The sequence below is a fragment of the Acipenser ruthenus genome, chromosome 58 (assembly GCF_902713425.1).
Source record: "Acipenser ruthenus chromosome 58, fAciRut3.2 maternal haplotype, whole genome shotgun sequence".
Classification (NCBI taxonomy): domain Eukaryota; kingdom Metazoa; phylum Chordata; class Actinopteri; order Acipenseriformes; family Acipenseridae; genus Acipenser; species Acipenser ruthenus.
In genome coordinates, this window is record NC_081246.1 from 167,342 (window position 1) to 190,000 (window position 22,659).

At 41.6% G+C, this 22,659-nt stretch overlaps 1 protein-coding gene and 1 long non-coding RNA gene across 2 annotated transcripts in view; one reads left to right on the plus strand and one right to left on the minus strand.

The window, feature by feature from the left end:
- The first annotated feature begins 1,558 nt into the window (after window positions 1-1,558).
- On the plus strand, window positions 1,559-9,983 carry LOC131724980 (tripartite motif-containing protein 16-like). The gene is made up of 6 exons (XM_059018168.1): window positions 1,559-2,318; window positions 5,421-5,516; window positions 5,889-6,122; window positions 6,660-6,810; window positions 7,135-7,188; window positions 8,567-9,983. The coding sequence occupies exons 1-6, from the start codon at window positions 1,707-1,709 to the stop codon at window positions 9,142-9,144; spliced, it is 1,725 nt and encodes a 574-aa protein (XP_058874151.1). The 5' UTR covers window positions 1,559-1,706; the 3' UTR covers window positions 9,145-9,983.
- A 3,803-nt stretch (window positions 9,984-13,786) lies between these two features.
- The window catches only part of LOC131724981 (uncharacterized), an 11,913-nt gene continuing 3,040 nt past the window's right edge, over window positions 13,787-22,659 (minus strand). The window contains exons 2-3 of the long non-coding RNA XR_009320375.1: window positions 16,215-16,315; window positions 13,787-13,934 (exon numbers count right to left, since the gene is read on the minus strand). This is a non-coding gene — a long non-coding RNA (uncharacterized LOC131724981). The remainder of the gene's footprint in view (window positions 13,935-16,214; window positions 16,316-22,659) is intronic.

The following is a 22,659-nucleotide window of genomic DNA, read 5'->3' on the forward strand; positions in this document are numbered from 1 at the left end:
GTGTTGTCGAGTGATTGAAAACGAGACATTTTGTGTTTAAATTGAAAGTGATGGTCTCGAAGTCGAATGGGTGAAAGTTCAAGTATATTTTCCTCTAGAGCAGGGGTGCACAATTCCGGTCCTGGAGGGCTGGTGTCCCTCCTGGCTTTTGCTCCAACCTTGCCCTAAATTACTTAATTGGACCAATTATTACCAATTATTGGTCTAATTAAGTAATTTAGAACACAGTTGGAACAAAAGCCAGGAGGGATCCGGACCTCCAGGACCGGAATTGTGCACCCCTGCTCTAGATTAATTGTCAACAGGACTTCAATTCCCAGGAGGCCATGGGACTGATGGGCAGCCATTTTAGATGGCATAATTATAAAATAGGTGATTGGGTAATTGATTCAACAGCTGCCTTCAATTAAACAATTGGGAGCCTTTCAAAAAGGGCAGGGTCAACCTGTTGGTTGAGGAAAGTTGGAGAATGAGCTGTGAGCTGTGAGCTGTGAGCTGTGAGCTGTGAGCTGTGAGCTGTGAGCTGTGAGCTGTGAGCTGTGAGCTGTGAGCTGTGAGCTGTGAGCTGTGAGCTGTGAGCTGTGAGCTGTGAGCTGTGAGCTGTGAGCTGTGAGCTGTGAGTGGTGTGAAAAGGGAAACAAGAACCAAGTCTTTTGTGCAAGGTAGGACTTAAAAGTCCTGGTGTTTTGGAGCCGGTAAGCAGCTTAGCTGCCCGGACTGTTAGTTAGGGATACTTGCTTGTTTAGTTAGAAATCCATAAAGGAGTTAGGCTTTTGTTTGTTTATCTTGGATGTTTTGTTTTTTTAAGCACTGTAAATAATAAACACACAGGTGCCGTCCTGTTTGAACCACATTCCTCGAAGTTGAACTTTCTCTTATTCTAGAGGACAGTGTAAAAGGTCCGGAGGAAGTGACAAACATAACAAACATTTCCAGAGTTGTCACAAATATATATATATATATATATATATATATATATATATATATATATATATATAAACAACATAATTCCCTACTTTATACAGTGTTTATAGCGCCTATAGCGCTTCCATTCTTTATACAGCGTTTATAGCATTTATAGCGCCTCCATTCTGTCTGCGTTTGACATGCAAAAGCCTGTATAATAAAAAGTATGCAACAAATAAAGCTACTGTTTATGTTTGCATAAAATAAACAGAAAGAAGGAATATACACAGTCAAATACAGAGATTCATGGGATGTTACAATCTATACATGCATGTACTTCTAAATATTATTAATTTATTTCTTAGCAGACGCCCTTATCCAGGGCGACTTACAAATAAAATACTTTTTCAGTCTAAAAAATGTTTTTGAAATAGAAATAGAAACAGTCTCTGAAAGTTCTGTTTCAAATAAAAATAGAAAATACAATTATAGTTTAAAATAGGTATTCTGTAAACAGAAAAAGATTTTCATGCCCATCCCTGTTCAACCTTGCCCCCAGTCCAAGGACCTGCCTGCTATTGTGTAACAGTAAGTGAAAAACAAGTTGAGTTTCGTTTCTTGTGAAATTGCCTCAGTGAGGGGAGGAGCTGTAAGAAGAAAGAGCTTTTCTGTACACGGGAGAGACACATATAGAGAGAGATCGACAGAGAGTGAGGAAGGAGAGACAGAGAGACTGTGTGTGTGCTGTATTGAAAACTGCAGACAGGCAGGGAGAAGAGAAAAGAGAGAAGACAGAAGACATGGCAGAGCTGATCAGCGAGGAGCAGTTTGACTGCTCGGTGTGTCTGGAGATATTGAAGGAGCCGGTCACTATTCCATGCGGACACAGCTTCTGTACGGGGTGCATTAAGAAGGTCTGGGATCAGGCTGAAGGCACAGCAGCAGCAGCAACAGGCTCCTACAGCTGCCCCCAGTGCAGAGCCCTCTTCTCCCCCAGGCCTGTTCTGGGCAGGAACATCATGCTGGCTGAAGTTGTGGAGAAACTGAGGAAGAGCCCCAGGGGAGGGGGAGAGGGGCTCAAGCCTGGTCCTGCTGCTGCTGGGTCTGGAGGTGAGGAGGTGCCCTGTGATTTCTGCACCGGGACGCACAGCAAAGCCCTCAAATCCTGCTTGGTGTGCCTGGCTTCCTACTGCGAAACCCACCTGCAGCCTCACCGGGACAAGGCAGCTTTTAAATGGCACAAGCTGGTGGATCCAGTTGGAAATCTGGAAGAGAAGCTTTGTGAAACGCACGGGAAGATGTTGGATCAGTTCTGTAGAAGAGATCAGACCTGCATCTGCACATTGTGTAGAGAAGAAAAGCACCAGAATCACATGACAGTGTCGGTGGAGACAGAGAGGCCCGTCAAGCAGGTAAGGCTTCTAAACACCTCGAACCAATCATTATTATTATTATTATTATTATTATTATTAGTAGTAGTAGAAGTAGTAGTAGTAGTATTGCCAGTACAGGATTGAAATGACAGCAGAGAACGTGTGTGGCAGGTGAGGGTGACAGGATCATAGAGAGGGAGATGGAGAAGGAGAGAGAGAGAGCCAGATACTGCAGGTGGGTGTGGCTTCACCTTGCTCTCAATAGAGCACACAGACGGAGACCGGAGTCAGTGCAGAATGAAACCACACCCTTCTATATTATCAACTGTGTGTGTGTGTGTGAGAGAGAGAGATACTGTTAGCTAATAAACTGCACCCTGCTATATTACCTGTGTGTGTGTGTGTAACGTAGTCTCATTTTGTTGATCATTAATGAACATTTCTATACTGTGGGTGTTGTCGAGTGATTGAAAACGAGACATTTTGCGTTTGAATTGAGAGTGATGGGTCTCGAGGAGTCGAATGGGTCAAAGTTCAAGTATATTTTCCTACAGAGGAATTATCACTTTTTGACTTCACTACAGTGGTATTATGCCTTTTTTTTCAATTATGGCTCAGGATGCAAGTATAGCCTTCATCCATATACACTACCGGTCAAAAGTTTTAGAACACCCCCATTTTTCCAGTTTTTATTGAAATTTAAGCAGTTCAAGTCCAGTGAATAACCTGAAATGGTACAAAGGTAAGCGGTAAACTGCCAGAGGTTAAAAAAAAAAGTTTAGGTTACCAAAAACTGAAAAATAATGTACATTTCAGAGTTATACAAAAAGGCCTTTTTCAGGGAACAAGTAATGGGTTAACAACTTACAGCTGTTTTGCAGCAATGGAAGTAAATTAAGCCTTGAAAGTTGATGCTAACAATTCCTACAGGTGTCTCAACTTTTGTTGATTACTTACAAACCCTCTGTTTGTATAAAAGCAGTGTTGGAACAGACTGTGTTACTACACCCTCTTAAGCATTATTTGGACAGTATTGTACTGCAGGAAGTAGTATATTGCTCTCATAATGGCGAGAAAAAGGCAATTAACAAAGGAAGACAGACAGACCATTATAACCCTTAAAAGTGTAGGTCTTTCCTTTAGAGAAATTGCAAAGAAAGCCAAGGTGTCAGTGAGTACAGTTTCCTACACCATCAAAAGGCACTTGGAAACTGGAGGAAACTCTGACAGGAAGAGGTCTGGCAGACCCAAAGCCACAACAGAATCAGAAGACAAGTTTCTGAGAGTCAACAGCTTGCGTGATAGGCGGCTCACAGGACAACAGCTTCAAGCACAGCTTAACACTGGTCGAAGTAAGCAAGTCTCAGTTTCAACTGTGAAGAGAAGACTTCGAGCTGCAGGTTTGACAGGTCGAGTGGCAGTAAGAAAGCCATTGCTAAGATGGCAAAATAAGAAAAAGAGGCTTGCCTGGACCATGAAGCACCACCAGTGGACTACTGAAGACTGGAAGAAGGTCTTATGGACCGATGAATCAAAATTTGAAATCTTCGGTTCATCACGCAGGGTTTTTGTACGCCGTCGAGTAGGCGAAAGGATGGTTCCTCGGTGTGTGACACCAACTGTCAAACATGGAGGAGGAAGCGTGATGGTCTGGGGCTCTTTTGCTGGATCCAGAGTCGGCGACTTGCACAGAGTGAGTGGCACCCTGAACCAAAACTGCTACCACAGCATTTTGCAGCGCCATGCAATACCCTCTGGTATACGCCTAGTTGGTCAGGGGTTCATCCTACAGCAAGATAATGACCCAAAACATACCTCCAGGCTATGTCAGAACTACCTTAGAAGAAAAGAACAAGACGGTAGGCTTCAAATCATGGAATGGCCAGCGCAGTCTCCAGACTTAAACCCCATCGAGCTGGTTTGGGATGAACTGGACAGAAGGGTGAAAGCAAAGCAACCTACAAGTGCAACACATTTGTGGGAACTTCTGCAACAGTGTTGGGAAGAACTTTCCGAACAATATTTGATTTGCATTGTAGAAAGAATGCCACGAGTGTGTTCGGCTGTTATATCTGCAAAAGGTGGCTACTTTGATGAGTCAAAAATTTAGATTAAATTTTGTTAAACAAAACGATTCCATGATTTCTTTTTTTATCTCCAATTGTTTATTTGTTCTATGCTTTAATTTCAGAGTACATTGAGACATTAAACTGCGTAAATTTCAATAAAAACTGGAAAAATGGAGGTGTTCTAAAACTTTTGACCGGTAGTGTATATATATATATATATATAGTTTATCTGAAATCAACCCCCCCCCCCATAAAAAATAAAAGATTAACAAAATATTAACTGTAGTGAAATATCAATTGAAAGAACTGCAGGGATGACTCCCCAATCGAAACGTATTTCACTAAAGCCCCAAAGCCAATGGATATCTTTATTCTTATATAGATTACCCTATACCATGGCTTCAAAGTGCATGCATTACCAGAGAGCATATTACATTGCTTCACAAAACCAAGAATGCTTTCCAACCCGAAGGAAGATTTGTTTTTACAGAAGATGTAGATGGGATGCCGGGTCTCTGGTTCATGAACTTCTTCACCCTGATTCTACTAAAGAATCTGAAGTAGATCTGCTTGCACACCTGTCAAACAATTTGGTGTAAAATCAAAATCACACCCAGTATTTATAAAATGTATAAAGTATTTTTTATCTTATTAAAATATATAGCATTTATGAAATTCTTTCTGATCCTAGTTCCTGAGGGTTGTGGGTACCACTCCCTGGTAATCGTATCATTTTTAGATAGGAGATCACTAAACTTTTTTAGTATTTAATCATAGAGTGAAAACAGTAATTTCTTAATAATCTTCAGACCTTTAGTGTTTTATAATCCTGTACCTTAGGTGGATATCGCAACTGATACCCCAAAGTCAAGTCATGCCAGTCAGACCTCAAACGGGTAGACTTTTCTGCAGAGTTTGTGAAATAGCAGCTTGTGTGTTAGGTCATATTGCTCTATGGCAGTTATCTGTAATGGGTTAGGATTAGGGTCTGTACACTCAGTTTGTGGAAGGTATGCTTTTCTCAATGGCAGCAATCCTCAATGGGACTGTGTCCCTGTGCGTTTGTACACAGGAGCAGCTGGGGGAGAGGCAGGCAGAAATCCACAAGAGAATCCAGGAGAGACTGAAGGAGCTGGAGGAGCTGAAACAGGCTGTGGAGTCACTCAAGGTGAGCAATGAATAAGGGTAGTGCTGGCCAAGTATTGCAATACCATTTGTAATGATATCATTATAACTTAAAAGAAATAACAGCATTAGCAGTTACTCTCCACAGCTTACACGATGATCTCATTTCTGAGATTTCTATACTTGCAATTAAATAAAGCCACCAAATAAAGCAAACATTTTGGCTAATGCCTTCATATGTACACTTGTCACTGTACAGTTAATCATTGCTTCCATATTACTTGTTGCAGTTAAACTTCAATCAATGTAACGGACAAAAAAATCCAAAACTGCACTGACTGAATGAAGAAAGACTGGATGAAGTCTGTCTGTTGGACTTAGAGAAATGTTTTCAATAATGTTCTCTTTCAATCAGAGCTCAGCGCGCAGAGAAACGGAGGAAAGCCAGCAGATTTTCACCCAGCTGATCCGCTCCATTCAGCAGAAACAAGCAGAAGTGACAGCGCTGATCGCAGAGAAAGAGAAGGCTGCCGTGAGTCAGGCTGAAGAGCGCATGGAACAACTGGTGCAGGAAATCACTGAGCTGAAGAGGAGAGACGCTGAGATGGAACAGCTTTCAAAGACAGAGGATCACATCCATTTTCTAAAGGTAACACTGTGCAGCGGGCAGCTTCATAAAGGAGGCTGACCATCACAGACACAGAAATCCAACCAGGACTCACTAGCCAGTGTCCAGGTAAAAACTGCACAGTCAGGTTATACAACTTTGGAACCCAGAGTTGAAATCGTAACAAATGAAGTAAAATAGAGACAACCACAGTACATTTGGATCCAGATTTCAATTTTAATTGATATAATTTATGCAAGCGCAAATTTATAAACCTCAGGAAAATGTCTGTACTTTAGCAAAATTAATCTGATTTTCACATGATCTGATTTTTTTATGTGGTTTATTTCAGAATAGCTAGAAGAAGCACCTTATCACAAATGGAAAAACAGTCAACATTTTATTCTAGCTCCACGGATGTTTATTTCTCTGCACATTCTCCCATTCCAATTCGTGGAGCAATCAGGATCTCCACTTCATTCCAGGCAGCAGTTTCCTCCCCTCTCCCCTATCCTGGGAATGTTTCACACTCCATTCTGTTTCCACTGACAAACCCCTTTCTCTGTCCTCTTGTTGTAGAATTACCAGTCTCTCTGTGAATCTAGCTACTTACCCAGCGTTACTGTCAATACAGACGTTACATTTGAGGCTGTGAGGAAAGCTGTGTCTGAACTTAAAGGCAAACTTGAGGACATCTGGAAGATAGAGTTTGTGAGCATCACTAAAACAGGTTGGTGTTGTTTACTGTAGTTGTACAATACTGAGAAATCAGTTTCTTAATATTTTATTTTTCTACAGCATGATGTGATGTAACATATGTAGATTAAAGATTTGCACAGTTTCAAATTTCTAATGTCAATTATGCTACATAGTTATTGCAGGAGAATTTTAACAAAGCACCAAAATCACAGGCAACAGACCAGTGTGTTATTATTATTATTATTATTATGAAGGTATGTCCCCTTTGAATAACTAAGCTCAGAAATCTTATTAGTAATAGATATTCTACACGTTCTCATCACTAATTGTATTCTTTATTCTTTTTTCTCTTCAGTGAATAGAGTTTCTTGTCTGCGGGAACCAAAGAACAGAGCAGAGTTTTTAAAATGTAAGTCTGTTTTTACTGGAGCATTGAAAGATGTTCTGCTTCCTTTATGAGAACCAAACTCTACAGAGCAAGGACACCCAACTGCACCTAATAAGACTGCAATTCCATCAAGGGGTTCTGGTTCATGATTGGTTTATCAAGATTGAACTGCTGTCTTCTATGTGCAGTGCTGGGGTGTCTTATTCATTACGATAGTGACAGAATATTGTGACCAATTGTGGTGCTTTGCTGAGGAATGAAATCTGCAGACAGAGAGTCTGGAATTAAAGGCCATCTTGAGGGCATCCGGCAGGGACAATTGGCAACAATAACTAAATCACTTGGTACTTAAAAACAACACCACATATCACCAATCTCTTTATTAGGATTAAATGAAACTGGGTATTCATGATCTACCACAAAAAGTCACAGCCTATATATGTGTTTCTCTTTTTATATTGTCATATTTAGAGAATTAAACACATGTAAGACTCTGCAACATGGATACATTTTGTTAAGAGTACAGCCTCCTCTTTTCATGTGAAGGAATGGCTGGAGGTTTAAATAATGTATATTGTGATCAGAATTTTTTCTGATAAGGAGGAATGATCAGATCTGTTCTGTAAATGATCAAAGTGATTGAGCCATGAATGGAATTCTGCCCGTTTGCTTGTGTAATTAATCATATTTAAATATTTTCTTTTTACTTCATCTGCAGTGAATGAAGTTTCTCAGGCCACTCTTGCGTGCTTGCAGAATTTCTTTCTGAAGTTCAATTTGGAATCTGGCAAATATATTTTATTTTTCAGAAGCTGCTGTTAATCTGAATGTATAAATGACTGAATGAAAACAGTTACACTATTATTTGAAAATGTTCATAATAATACTACCATCACTAATAATTAATTATTTCATTATTTGTTTATTTAGCAGACGCCTTTATCCAAGGCGACTTACAGAGACTAGGGTGTGTGAACTATGCATCAGCTGCAGAGTTACTTACAATTACGTCTCACCCAAAAGACGGAGCACAAGGAGGTGAAGTGACTTGCTCAGGGTCACACAATGAGTCAGTGGCTGAGCTGGGATTTGAACTAGGGACCTTCTGGTTACAAGCCCTTTTCTTGAACCACTGGACCACACAGCCTCCTTATTATTTTTACTTACAATTGTTACAAGAGATCACATTATTTTTACATACAATTACCCATTTATACAGTCGGGTTTTTACTGGAGCAATCTAGGTAAAGTACCTTGCTCAAGGGTACAGCAGCAGTATCCCCTACCAGGGACTGAACCCACGACCCTCCAGTCAAGAGTCCAGAGCCTTAACCACTACTCCACACTGCTGCATTAACTGCTGCATACAAACATTAACCATCCTCTTCTCTTCAATCAGATTCCCGTCAGCTCACACTGGACCCCAATACAGTGCATAGAGAGCTCAGGTTGTCTGAAGGGAACAGAAAGGTGACACGGGAGGGAGAGCCCCTGCCATATCCTGATCACCCAGAGAGATTTGAATCTGAATTCCAAGTGCTTTGTACAGAGGGTCTGTCTGGGACTCGCTGTTACTGGGAAATTAAGTGGAGTGTAGGGGTTGAAATAGGAGTCACATATAAAGGAATCAGCAGGAAAGGAGGATCTGTTTCTTGTCAACTTGGAAGAAATGACATGTCCTGGAGTTTGTACTGTGCTACTAGTCACTCTGCCTGGCACAATAACAAAGAGATTAAAATAACTGCCCCCTCCTCCTCCAGAATAGGAGTGTACCTGAACTGTCCTGCTGGCACTCTGTCATTTTATAGCGTCTCTCCTGACGACAAAATGACCCTCCTGCACAGATTCCACACCACATTCACTGAGCCGCTGTATCCTGGGTTTCGGCTTTCCTTTTATTGTTGGGGACAAAAGCCATTTGGAAGTTGTCTGGGCTTGGTCACTCAGCCTGGCACAATAACAAAGAGATTAAAATAACTGCCCCCTGTTCTCCAGAATAGGAGTGTACCTGGCTTGTCCTGCTGGCACTCTGTCATTTTATAGCGCCTCTCCTGACGACACAATGACCCTCCTGCACAGATTCCACACCACATTCACTGAGCCGCTCTATCCTGGGCTTGGGTTTGGGTTTTATTTCATGGGTTCTGTAAATATCTGTCAGCTGAAATAAGCTGCTGTTTTGTTGTACTTCTGTTTTAAATTTGCAGACTGACAGATCCTAGATTCCCTGTGCTGTCTGTTAATTGCTGTAGTTAGCTTTTCAAATCAAATGCATTTGGTGGATCTGTACACAGAAGCACAACAAGTGATTCAGACGGTCACTGTAAATATAGTATCGTGAGTTCTGATTTACATATCTGATTTATATTCTTTTAGTGTTAAAAGTGTAATTTGTATAAATCAGGTGTGTATAGTTTGGGTATGCAGAAACTCAATACTTGTTATTGTCTTTAAGAAGTATTTATCAGCAGATGTTAATAAATCCATTCATTAACAGGTTGATTTCAATACAAGAAAAGCTGTCCTCCCTGACTTTTACAATTGAGTAACAATCAATGGTGATTCACTTCCGCGCTGAGTGTTTTAAAAGCCGATTGGAAGATTTTCCTCTCATCCAGGGAGCTGACATTGTTACTGCCAGACAGAGGCTGTAAACTGACAATAAAAAGTTTCTGCACACCCGACTACACTGGATTATTTCACAAAGAAATGGTGACATTGGGTTCTATTTTATTATAAAATTAAAAGCTTGAAATTTAAAATACATTTAATTTAATGCCCTTATTAAAGAGGAACTTCTGTACATAACTATATAACTGTTTGTCTGCTTCTTTTGTCTTTTACAGTGTGAATGAATTAAGAATATATGTCTGCTTTCTAAAATGGCAAGAATAGAGGGAGCAATCTCAAGTGCCCCTGCCTGTGCAGAGAGGTCTCCACACCAGCATGGCTTGGAACTGGTTGCAACTTTTAGAACTGGTTGACAACCAATTACTTTAATAAGCGCAATAACATACTCTGAGGTGTTCTAATATGTTCCAGACTCTGCAGGTCTAGCTTTTTAATGTCACTTGGCTTCGCCTCGTGTTGAACCACACCCTCAGGCATTGGACCACATCTGAACACCCTGGGGTGTGCTATTGCGTTCCTGCACTGCCCCTCACAGGTGATATTGTGCCTTTAGGGGGTGTTGTGTAAAGAGTCAGTTAAAGAGGTGCTGAAAGATCCAGGGCAGGGTTTAGACTGCTTCCCTCTGTGTCTTTACAAGCAGGGAGGGTGTAGTGTAAATAGAGCCATTTAGACAGGAGCTGAGAGACCCAGAGCAGGGGTTAGACTGCTTTACACTGCCCCGTACAGATGAGACTATGCCTTTACAAGCAGGGAGGGTGTAGTTTAAATACAGCCAGTTAGACAGCAGCTGACAGACCCAGAACAGGGTTTAAACTGCTTTACACTGCCCCCTACAGGTGACACTGTGCCTTTACAAGCAGGGAAGGGTGTGGTGTTAACAGAATAGTTATTTTTAAATCAACATGCAGACACAAGTACATTCATAAACTTTTTGTAATTATTAATTATTATTATTATGTAATTATTATTATTATTATTATTATTATTATTTATTAGCAGATGCCCTTATCCTGGGCGACAGAGTCGTAAACAAAAATACATTTCAAGAATCACAGTACAAGTATTAATACAATTAAGAGCAAGATAAAATACAATGACTTCGGTGGCATCTGTTCAGAGAGAATAGCTGGGGGGGGGAGGGCGGTAGAACGCGGGACAGCTATTATATTTAAAAGGTATGACACCAGACATTTATAGTGGCAGACATGGTAACAAAAAAATATATTCACACAAAAAACTAAACGAGGCTAGTCCCTTTACCTGCAAACAAAACGGTGACCACTCTGAAACTGTACAGAAAACAAAATAGTAGAAAGTAGAAAATAAATAACAACCCTCAGATTCTTTTTTGAAAACCCAAACATCCATCCATCCATCCATTATCATTAACCGCTTACTCCTTTACAGGGTTGCGGTGAGCCGGAGCCTAACCCAGCATACACAGGGCGCAAGGCGAGACTACACCCTGGACGGGACGCCAGTCCATCACAGGGCACCACACACACACTCACTCACACACAGGGCAATTTAGAGTGACCAGTCACACCCAAACACTCAGGCCCAAATTTATAAAGGGGGAAAAACCGGCAACAAAAAACCAGGTAATGTGCGTGTTCAGTACGGCCGCACTCCGCGTCAAAATAATGACCTATTTTATAAGACTAATTAGGGGAAGCAGGCGATTCCGCAATCAAACAATTTAAATACCCCTCACCGCAATTAGCAGTGGAGAATTACACACCTCTCACAATAAATAACAGGTTTGGGTCAACCCTGCGTGTGTAGGCCACACATTCCAAAACAAAATGAATGGCACACAAAGACCTCAGCCTGATACTAGCCATGGTGATGAGGATGCTCAGAAGCGAAAACTGAATTTTACCAATATGGAAGTGCAGATTTTGGTACAAGCACTACTTGTTACACACAACGATGTGTTACAAGCTCAAAATACATCACCAGGACAAATGAACAAAATATGGAATGTGTGGTGGCTTTTTAATAAACACATGTACCACTTCAGAGTTTGTAGTCTAGGTTGCTTATACATTACGACGCATCATCCAGTTACTGTGCTTCCCATATTAGTTCATCTTCTCATTTCGTATAGAATAATTCCAGACGTATAGACTTTTCAAACTTCAGAAACAATAGTTTTATTTACTTACATCCATGTCAAACGGGTGGATAATCCTTCCATTGTTGTACAGCAATATGTTCAACAACAAAACAGCTTCATACGAACAGACTTCAGTTTAACTACGACTTATATCTTCTTAAAGTCTTATGCAGTTACAACTCTCCTATTTCTTGTGTATGTATTTCTGAGTCCATGTATGATTTTAAAGCATATCTGTATGGTATATATGGTCAAAAAACTGTATTTGCTCTAGCTACAAACTAACTGCGTCATCTGTTCCTCTGTCCTTGAAAACGATGTCTTCTTCTTGCTGCAGACAAGTCTCCCACATCACCTTGCCTTGCATTTAACCTGCTGTCTGACTGCCGCAAATTAACGCCTGCAAATACGAGGCCCGCAGTTACCAGCAGCTTTAATAAATTAGACGAGATATTTAATAGACCTCATTTGCAAAATCCCCTCCCAATTTTAGCGGTTTCATTCAGAAACGACCCAGAATTACATATGCATATACAGAATTACATATGCATCAAGGGCTAAAGCACAGAGACATTGCCCCGCAAATCAGGTATTAATCGCGTGTTTATGCCATTGCGTGTTTTATAAATCCCATCCAAGAATTCAGAACCCCCAGTGCCATTTTTACGGTCGTAAAACATGCCCAATCCTTTTATAAATCTGGGCCAAAGTGTATTATCTTTAGAGTCCTTCGATTGAGAAGTAAAACAAACAAGGTCCTATTGGAAGTGACTCTGCAGCAGCAGCAGTTGTTGATGATGCAGAGTTAAACCCCCTAGTCTCTGTATGTCGCTTTGGATAAAAAGCGCTTGCTAAATGAATAATAATAATAATAATAATAATAATAATAATAATAATAATAATGTAATTACTGTTGTAATTACTGAGGTACAGCGGTCTAGAGAACTCACCGCCTCAAAGAGAATTCTTCATGTGTTTGAAAGAATGCAGTAGTTTTACACTGACCTGTCTTTCTGCATCAGGTAAAGAGCGTGGCCTGTCTTTCTGCTCCAGGTAAAGAGCCTGGCCTGTCTTTCTGCTCCAGGTAAAGAGCCGGGCATGTCTTTCTGCTCCAGGTAAAGAGCCTGACCTGTCTTTCTGCTCCAGGTAAAGAGCGTGGCCTGTCTTTCTGCTCCAGGTAAAGAGCCTGGCCTGTCTTTCTGCTCCAGGTAAAGAGCCGGGCATGTCTTTCTGCTCCAGGTAAAGAGCCTGACCCATCTTTCTGCTCCAGGTAAAGAGCGTGGCCTGTCTTTCTGCTCCAGGTAAAGAGCCTGGCCTGTCTTTCTGCTCCAGGTAAAGAGCCGGGCATGTCTTTCTGCTCCAGGTAAAGAGCCTGACCCGTCTCTCTGCTCCAGGTAAAGAGCCAGGCATGTCTTTCTGCTCCAGGTAAAGAGCCTGGCCTGTCTTTCTGCTCCAGGTAAAGAGCCTGGCCTGTCTGTCTGTATCAGGTAAAGAGCCTGGCCTGTCTTTGTGCTCCAAGAGCCTGGCCTGTCTTTCTGCTCCAGGTAAAGAGCCTGGCCTGTCTTTCTGCACCAGGTAGAGCCTGGCCTGTCTTTCTGCTCCAGGTAAAGAGCTTGGCCTGTCTTTCTGCTCCAGGTAAAGAGCCTGGCCCGTCTTTCTGCATCAGGTAAAGAGCCTGGCCCGTCTTCCTGCACCTACGGCCGTAAAAAAAAAAAAAAGACAAAAAGGCAAATCTAAAATTCCTATCAAGTTTATTAGAACTTCACATTCTCTCAAACTATGTATATATTTATACAGAGATCAAATGAACATTCTGAGTACGGGTGAAACCAAGCAAAGCCGGAGTCGGGGGGGGGGGGGGGGGGGGGGGTGAGTAGACGGGTAGACAGATGTACCCCCCCCCGCCCCCCTTCCCTGTTTCTTTACACAACATGGGATGGTCCGATCCAGTGCAGTAAAGTAGCTGAGGAATGATGGGAAGGTGGAGGTTTCAGAGCAGGGGGACCCAGAGAGTGATCTGAAAAGAGAGGAGTTTCATTTTAGTTCCCCTAAGCTAGCAGCAGGATCCTCCTGGCCCTGTGTGTGTTTGCTACTGCTGTTCAATATGTTAAAATCTACCGAGTTGCTTTTGAATTTGCCCTCTCAGAAAGTCAATGCGACTAATACACATGAAGAGCGTTTTCTCTGTGCGTGGCTGTCGTGTGTAAAATGTTTGTAAATAGTTAATGGAGAACCTGACGCTCCTGGCAGAGCATGCCGGCTGTGTGTGATTGCCAGCTGTGGACAGACTAGGAGTGTGTGATGAAAGTCTGGTGAAGACTGAAGCAAAATCAGTGTGACACACAGACACAGACAGGCACACAAATACAGACAGACAGACAGACAGACACACAGACAGATCTCTCTCTCTCATACATATATACATATATATTATTTTATTTTTAAATCATCTTGCCTAATAAGCGCAGTTAACTTCTGCAATTTGAGAGATTAATTATTTTAACGCGTGTTAATCGCATTGCTGTGTCTTGAGCCTTTCGGCACAGCGTACTTCAATCCCGGCCGCGGCAGCATTGGATTGAGTGTCTGAGTGCAGTTATTGTTTAAATAGAAAGTTAGTCACTCAACCGCTTAATGGAGCAAAGCACTAAAAATTAATGGGATTTTTTTTTGTTTTTGACGGCTCACTGGACAGAAAGACGCTTACTTCAACACTGTCAAAGTGAGTTCCAGTATCACACACGAGTACAAATCTGCTGCGTGCTGAACACGCCTTCATGTCTCAAAATACACTAGCAGCTCTTCTGCAGCTCTGCTACAGACAATAATAACAACAAATTAAACCCACCAGTTTCGACAGAAATGCAGGATCGCTGCAAGCCCATATCAAGCGTTTTTATTTTGCTCGTAGTATGTAAAGCCTAACAATTGTTAGTTTTTGGATATGATGACAGATTTTTCACAATTAACAGTTAATTTCCTAGAAGTGCTTACTATAGCTACATATTTATAATTTTATTTTTAAAAAACTATATTATTTCAGTTCACAATCATATTTAAAAATGGATATCCTATGTATTATGTTTTCTGATCTCTGTATGCTGTGGTCCAGTGATTAAAGAAAAGGGCTTGGAACCAGGAGGTACCTGGTTCAAATCCCACCTCAGCCACTAATTCATTGTGTGACCCTGAGCAAGTCACTTAACCTCCTTGTGCTCCGTCTTTCGGGTGAGATGTAATTGTAAGTGATTCTGCAGCTGATGAATAGTTCACACACCCTAGTCTGTGTAAGTCGCCTTGGATAAAGGCGTCTGCTAAATAAACAAATAGTAATGCTACTGATCAAGTTTGAACTGCACGTTTTATTGTGTTGGTTGTATTTGTAATTTCTAAATTATTGCCCCTAGTAAATTTTGGTGGTGGTCTCAATGGGTAAATAAATACATTTTAAAGAATTTTATTTAGTTAAGGATAATAAAAACAATAGCATCAGTAATAAAACACATTTAAATTAGATGGATGTAGTAATTGTAATAATTTAATATGCGATTAAAACAGAGAGTAACTAAGATTCATTTTTTTAATCGTGAGATTAATCGCGATAAATTTTTTTAATCACTTGACAGCCCTAGTATACAGGCTTCTAAAGATGATCACCTCAGGATAACACAGCATCTCAGTGAAGGCTGGTATTACACAAACATACCACAAGGTGGCAGAAGGATCCAGGAAATTAGAAACAGGTGTCGCTCCTGCAGAGATGTCTGGAGTTATTTTTAAAACTGGACATTCACACACACAGGCACGCACGCACGCACGCACAGAACTCTCTCTCTCACACACACATGTTTGCATTCCTATATTTGTGGGGACTTCTCATTGACTCGCACTATATTTTTATTTAATATTTCTAACTCCAGTCATACAAAACACCACACACGGTGAAAGTCGACAACAAACTAAATATTTTGGCACTTTTTTTTTATTTTTAAAAGTTATATTTAGTTCTTAAAAAGGTGTTTTACAAAGTGGGGATGTCCCGACAACGTCGTTTTTTCAGGAGTTACTATCTTTGTATAGACATTTTCTCAAATTTTGTCCGCACATTGATAGTAATACCTCCTGACACACACACACACACACGCACACAGACACACACAGGCACAGACACAGACTCACACACTGACACAGACACACACACACACTGACACAGACACACACACACACACACACACACACACACACACACAGGCACACACACAGACTCACAAAGTGACAGTAATTTACTAATACTTACCCATACAGCCCGAGTTTTATGCTTTCTCTCCCAGGGATTTTAAACAGGCCTTGTACGCCTCGATTAAATCTTTACAGCTCTCTTCCCCTTTGTCCTTAATGCTGAAAATACAAGAAAACACTCAGAACAAGTGATATGAAACAGCCCGTCATATCCGATCCTGTAAGATACGATACCCTCTATTAACCGATGGGCCTGTGTCGTTCACACAGGCTGCTACCAACCAAACGGTGCTTATGGAAACTCATCGACGTGCATTTTAAAAAAGAAAATAAAACACGGCGAGTTTGAGAACACAGTTTCACTCTTTTCATGCTGTCACTTCACTTAACTGCACAGTTTAACCATGTTAAAGAAAACAAGAAAGCCAGGGATTTGTATCACTACTGTACCGTTATAAAGCCGAAACGAGATTCTTTCACTGACCTCCAAAGGCAGTCTGCGTTTGCGTGAGCACGCTGTCTTATTTGTCTGTCTGGCGGATTACTTTGGCATAGACTGAGAAAGCGAGCTAAGCACTGTTGTTGGAATGATATTTTGTAAATGGCCAAATACTGCATTACTGTGCTTTGTTTTACAATAATTTCACTGATTTTCTTTGTATAGCATATGTGCCGTACTGTATTTATTATTATTTGTTTATTTTAGCAGACGCCTTTACCCAAGGCGACTTACAGAGACTAGGGTGTGTGAACTGTGCATCAGCTGCAGAGTCACTTACAACTACGTCTCACCCGAAAGACGGAGCACAAGAAGGTTAAGTGACTTGCTCAGGGTCACACAATGAGTCAGTGGCTGAGGTGGGATTTGAACCGGGGACCTCCTGGTTACAAGCCCATTTCTTTAACCACTGGACCACACAGCCTCCATACTTACCTATAATGCTGTTAATTTCAAAGTAGTATAATGATGCACTCTGAGAGATGTTATTTTTACATATCCAATGGACCTAAGCAACCAATTAAATCGGATATGGCAGGTTCTATAGAATTAGATTATTCAAACCAAGCTCTGCACGGAAATGAGCTTGAGGGTCGCTGGTGTCGATCGGGCTGATTTACCATTCAGAGTGAAGAAACAGCTGCTTGAGTTTGTGATGATCGCTGCTTTTTCTTAAGACTCTGCGGAGAACGAGCGATCCACACAAACCCCAGCAGCTGTTTCTCCACTCGTTTCCCTCAGAATGGTAAATCATTAAACTAATGCCAGGATGTGAACCGCAATGACCTGGTAACTGGTTGTTTAAATAAACCAGTACCAGCAACCTAGCGAGGGTCTTCTCGATAGCAGTACAATCGCACCCAACGGGTTCAATACAATAGTCATATACTATCGAGAGTTTATCGGATTGTAGCCGAAAGCAAAATAAAGGCAGTCATTGTGTTCACCATGTAGTGTGAGAGACGGGTACATGGATAGACAGACAGAGCCCCACAATCCTGTTCAGTTTGACGTTACAATATAATCCCTTCTTCTTGGTGTCTGTGTTAGTTTACTACATTCTGAAAAGAGTTTAGTTTCATTAAAGCTGCAGACAAACAAAGGAGACAGACAGAAAGACAGAGTCCCATAATCCTGTTCAGTTTGACACTACAATATAATCCCTTCTTCTTGGTGTCTGTGTTAGTTTACTACATTCTGAAAACAGTTTAGTTTCATTAAAGCTGCACAGACCGACAGAGCCCCACAATCCTGTTCAGTTTGACGCTACAATATAATCCCTTCTTCTTGGTGTCTGTTAGTTTACTACATTCTGAAAAGAGTTTAGTTTCATTAAAGCTGCAGACAGACAGACAGACAGACAGACACACAGACAGACAGACAGAGCCCCACAATCCTGTTCAGTTTGATGCTACAATATAATCCCTTCTTCTTGGTCTCTGTGTTAGTTTATTACATTCTTTCAGAGTTTAGTTTCATTTCAGTTAATCTGTTTGCAAAAGGGTTGTTTCTCATCCTTGGCAAGAAAGAAAGGATCCATTTCCTGTTGTTTCATCCTTTAATTTCCTGCTTTCTACCTGCCCTCGGCTTCAGATTCTCCGAGGAACAGTCTGTCTGAATCATCTTCGGAAGAGATAGAAGTCTTTCAGTGTCATCAATATAAATACTAAAAGAAACTTCATGAATTCAACAGCTAACGTTTCGACTGGAAGTCCTTCTCAGTGTCTTCAATATAAATACTAAAAGAAACTTCATAAATTCAAAAGGCTAACGTTTCTTTAACGTATGTTAAGGGTGTCTCCCTCTATTCACGATGGAGTGTGCTTTCTCTCTGAATGACAGATGCCCCCCTGACACAGCAAAGACTGCAAGAGAATGAAATACACCCTCAACATGATCAGAGGGAGAGACCGAACACTTAGTCACTGAATCTGTGTGGTCCAGTGGTTAAAGAAAAGGGCTTGTAACCAGAAGGTCCCCGGTTCAAATCCCAGCTCAGCCACTGACTCATTGTGTGACCCTGAGCAAGTCACTTCACCTCCTTGTGCTCTGTCTTTCGGGTGAGATGTAGTTGTAAGTGACTCTGCAGCTGATGCATAGTTCACACACCCTAGTCTCTGTAAGTCGCCTTGGATAAAGGCGTCTGCTAAATAAACAAATAATAATAATAATAATAATCTAAATAATAAATATCTAAATAATAAACTGAAGCTGACATTAACGTATTTAATGTGTTTCTATAGATCTTGGTGTGGTATTAAAGTTTGGAATGCTCTGATCTGCACTCTCAGACAAGTGACAGGTGTAGCTGCTGCTAATAGGATCCAATGGGGACGGGACTTATAATGTAAATTTAATTACAGGCGACTAGAATTCTTTCTCAGTGTCTTCAGTGTGAATTCAATGACTAACGACTAGAAGTCTTTCTCAGTGTCTTCAGTGTGAATTCAATGACTAACGACTAGAAGTCTTTCTCAGTGTCTTCAGTGTGAATTCAATGACTAACGACTAGAAGTCTTTCTCAGTTTCTTCAGTGTGAATTCAATGACAAACTTTTCAACTTTCTCAGATTCCTCAATGTGAATTCAGTGACTCATGACTAGAAGTCTTTCTCAGTGTCTTCAGTGTAAATTCCATGACATAAACCATTTCAGACAGACACAGCTCCACAATCTTGTTCACTACATTCTTCAGTTTCTTTGCCCTTCCTCTTCCTTCTCCCCTTTTCACTCTGCCCTTTCTACTCTCTCTGCCCCACCCCCTATCTTTCTCTGCAGCCCCATGCTTGTTGCAGAGTGCTGACTCAAGCAAACAGGCACTGGCAGGCAGGGAGGCAGGGGGTGGGGGAGACAGCCTGCCCTGGGGCTGATAGCAGACAGATAAACAGGGCCAGGGCTGTCAGCTCATATCAGCACACCGGACCGAGAGAGAGAGACAGAGAGAGAGAGAGAGAGAGAGAGAGAGAGAGAGAGAGAAACAGAGATAGATAGAGAGAGAGAGAAACAGAGAGAGACAGAAAGAGAGAGATAGAGACAGAGAGAGCTGCAGACAGACAGACAGTTTAAACGTTTAGGACGACATTTTCCTCTGCCCACAGCTATAGTGGATAAACACTGTTCTGTGTTCTTGGACCAATGTACCTCCCCTCTACAACTTTTCCTCATACATTACAGTATATACATTATACAAATGTATTACTTATCATATGTGTTACTAGAAGTTCAGTATACAAATAAAATTGGAATTTGTATAATAATAATTGTTGTTTCAGAAAATCTACATTTTAGCAGTGTTCCGTTACCATGGGATGCAGGCAATTCAAATCCCCTTCACTTTCTCACAGCAGATCACACATAGACTGCGTGCATCTGTGTCCCTCTGTAATTGTCTGCCTGGTCTAAAAAAATGTGAATCTCCTTTAATCCCACTGCAGGGTTTAACAAGCCAGCTGTTGAATGACATCAAAGCTGATTTTCCTTTTTATATATCAACATATATTTCAATTTCAACACCGGTTGACAAAAAAAGCCTGATAGTTTATAGACAGGTGGAACCTTATTTACCTCCAAGCATAGTGAGGGCTGTGTGCGACATGCTGTCTTGTTGCGGTATAATTTAGTCTTCTTTAAAGTCACTACCCCTTATAGAAACTGTTTGGACTATAAGAAAACTTATTATATGTCTATGTCTTGAAAACTGTCTATAAAGCAATGGTTTGGAGGTCCCCGAGGGTCTCCACTGGTAAAGGCACTATGGCATGGTGTGCAGGGGGAGTCACACAGTCAGGGGAGCGCAGGGGTCCCTGAGGGTCTCCCCTGGTAAAGGCACGGCCGCGTGGTGCGTAGGGGGGAGTCACACAGTCAGGGGAGCACAGGGGTCCCCGAGGGTCTCCCCTGGTAAAGGCATGGCTGTATGGTGTGCAGGGGGGAGTCACACAGTCAGGGGAGCGCAGGTTAGGGGGTCAGTGATCATGTTAATAAAGCTAATAAAATGTGAGAAAATGGGTTTCAAAGATGGTCAGTGCTCCTTTAAAGGGAGGGGCCAGTGATCCTGTTAATAAAGCTAATAAGAGGTGAGAGAATGGATTTTAAAGATGGTCAGTGCTCCTTTAAAGGGAGGGCCCAGTGATCCTGTTAATAAAGCTAATAAGAGGTGAGAGAATGGATTTTAAATATGGTCAGCGCTCTTTTAAAGGGAGGGGCCGGTGACACTGTTAATAAAGCTAATAAGAGGTGAGAGAATGGATTTTAAAGATGGTCAGCGCTCCTTTAAAGGGAAGGACCAGCGATCATGTTAATAACGCTAATAAGTGGTAAGAGAATGGATTCCAGGTTGATGCTTCTTTTAAGCACTCAAACAATGAATGTACACTACTGCATGGTTTAATACCAGCAAATGACAGGAGTGAGGAATGCAGAACTGAAACAGGGCCGAACGCAGTAGCTGTCTGAATACATTAACATGACACGCAAACTCTCAACTAGTCATCAGTCATTGAATTCACACTGAAGACCCTGAGAAAGACTTCTAGTCGTCAGTCACTGAATTCACACTGAAGACCCTGACAAAGACTTCTAGTCGTTAGTCATTGAATTCACACTGAAGACACTGAGAAAGACTTCTAGTCGTTAGTCACTGAATTCACACTGAAGACACTGAGAAAGACTTGTAGTCAAAACATTAGTAACGAGGCCATACAAATAATATTGTCATTGTCAGTTTAAAGCCTCAGTACAGTAGTAAAAATTCAGCGCCTCAGACGACAGGGAAGTTAGCTTCCGATCGGCTTTTGAAACACCCAGCGCGGAAGTCAATCGCCATTGATCGGTACTCAATTGTAAAGGAGAGGGAAGGACAGCTTTTCTTCTCTGGAAACCAACACCTTGTTAATGAATGGATTTATTTAATAATTGCAACCTCAACTGCACTTCCCTCCATCTGAAAGCGCACACTCCCTGACCGCCAGTTTCTGAGCTTGACTGCCACTTTGCTATTCGGTGTCACCTCTAAAACAAAGTTATAAACTTGTAATAGTTTCTAATTAAGCACCCCAACCCGTTCAGGTGCAGGAGGGGTTAAAGATTTTTTGTTGCTGAGTTTCGTACTCGCCTGAAGCTAGATGCAATTTAATACCACGTTATTTAATATATGTTCTGTGCCAGAAGTGTCTAATTGCATGACAGAACGCTTTTAACGCATTTAAAAATAGCCAAGGGGGCTTGGAACCTGTTTCTTAAAAACTGTACACCTCAACACTTCTAAACAAACCAGCTGTAAAACAAATTGCACTGTAGTAAAAAAAAAAATCAGAAACTCATAAGCCACCCAATCTCTCAATGTGAACTGCTAGACCCAGCCTCCCTCCCAGTCCTTTCTCAGCTCTACCCACTAGAGCCAGACTTCCTCTCCCTCCCAGTCCCTACTCAGCTCCAACCACTACAGCCAGCCTTCCTCCCTGTCCGTCCTCAGCTCTAACCACTAGAGCCAGACTCCCTGCCTCCGTCCGAGTCCCTCCTCAGCTCTACCCACTAGAGCCAGCCTCACTCCCTCCCAGTCCCTCCTCAGTTCTACCCACTACAGCCAACATCCCTCTCTCCCAGTCCCATCTCAGCTCTAACCACTAGAGCCAGCCTCCCTCCCTCCCGTCCCTCCTTAGCTCTAACCCTAGAGCCAGCCTCTCTCCCTCCCTGTAAATATATTTTAAAAGCCACAAATGACTGCAACTAGTTACAATTTTTTGTTTCAGTAACTTGTTCAACATACTTTTTAAAAGTAACGTCCCCAACACTGTCAATCTATAATCAGTTTTTAGACAGCTGCTTGAATATCGCACTTTAAAAACAGACTCTAAGCTCCCCATTTGTTTAAGCAGTGGTCATTACCTGCTGTAACCCAGCACAGCAACAGTGAAGTCTAGACACGGACGATTCTGTACAGTCAATGGCTTTGAAGGGGATGCCCACGCTATTAAAAACCTGTGATGAGGTGAAACCCTCTAGCATGC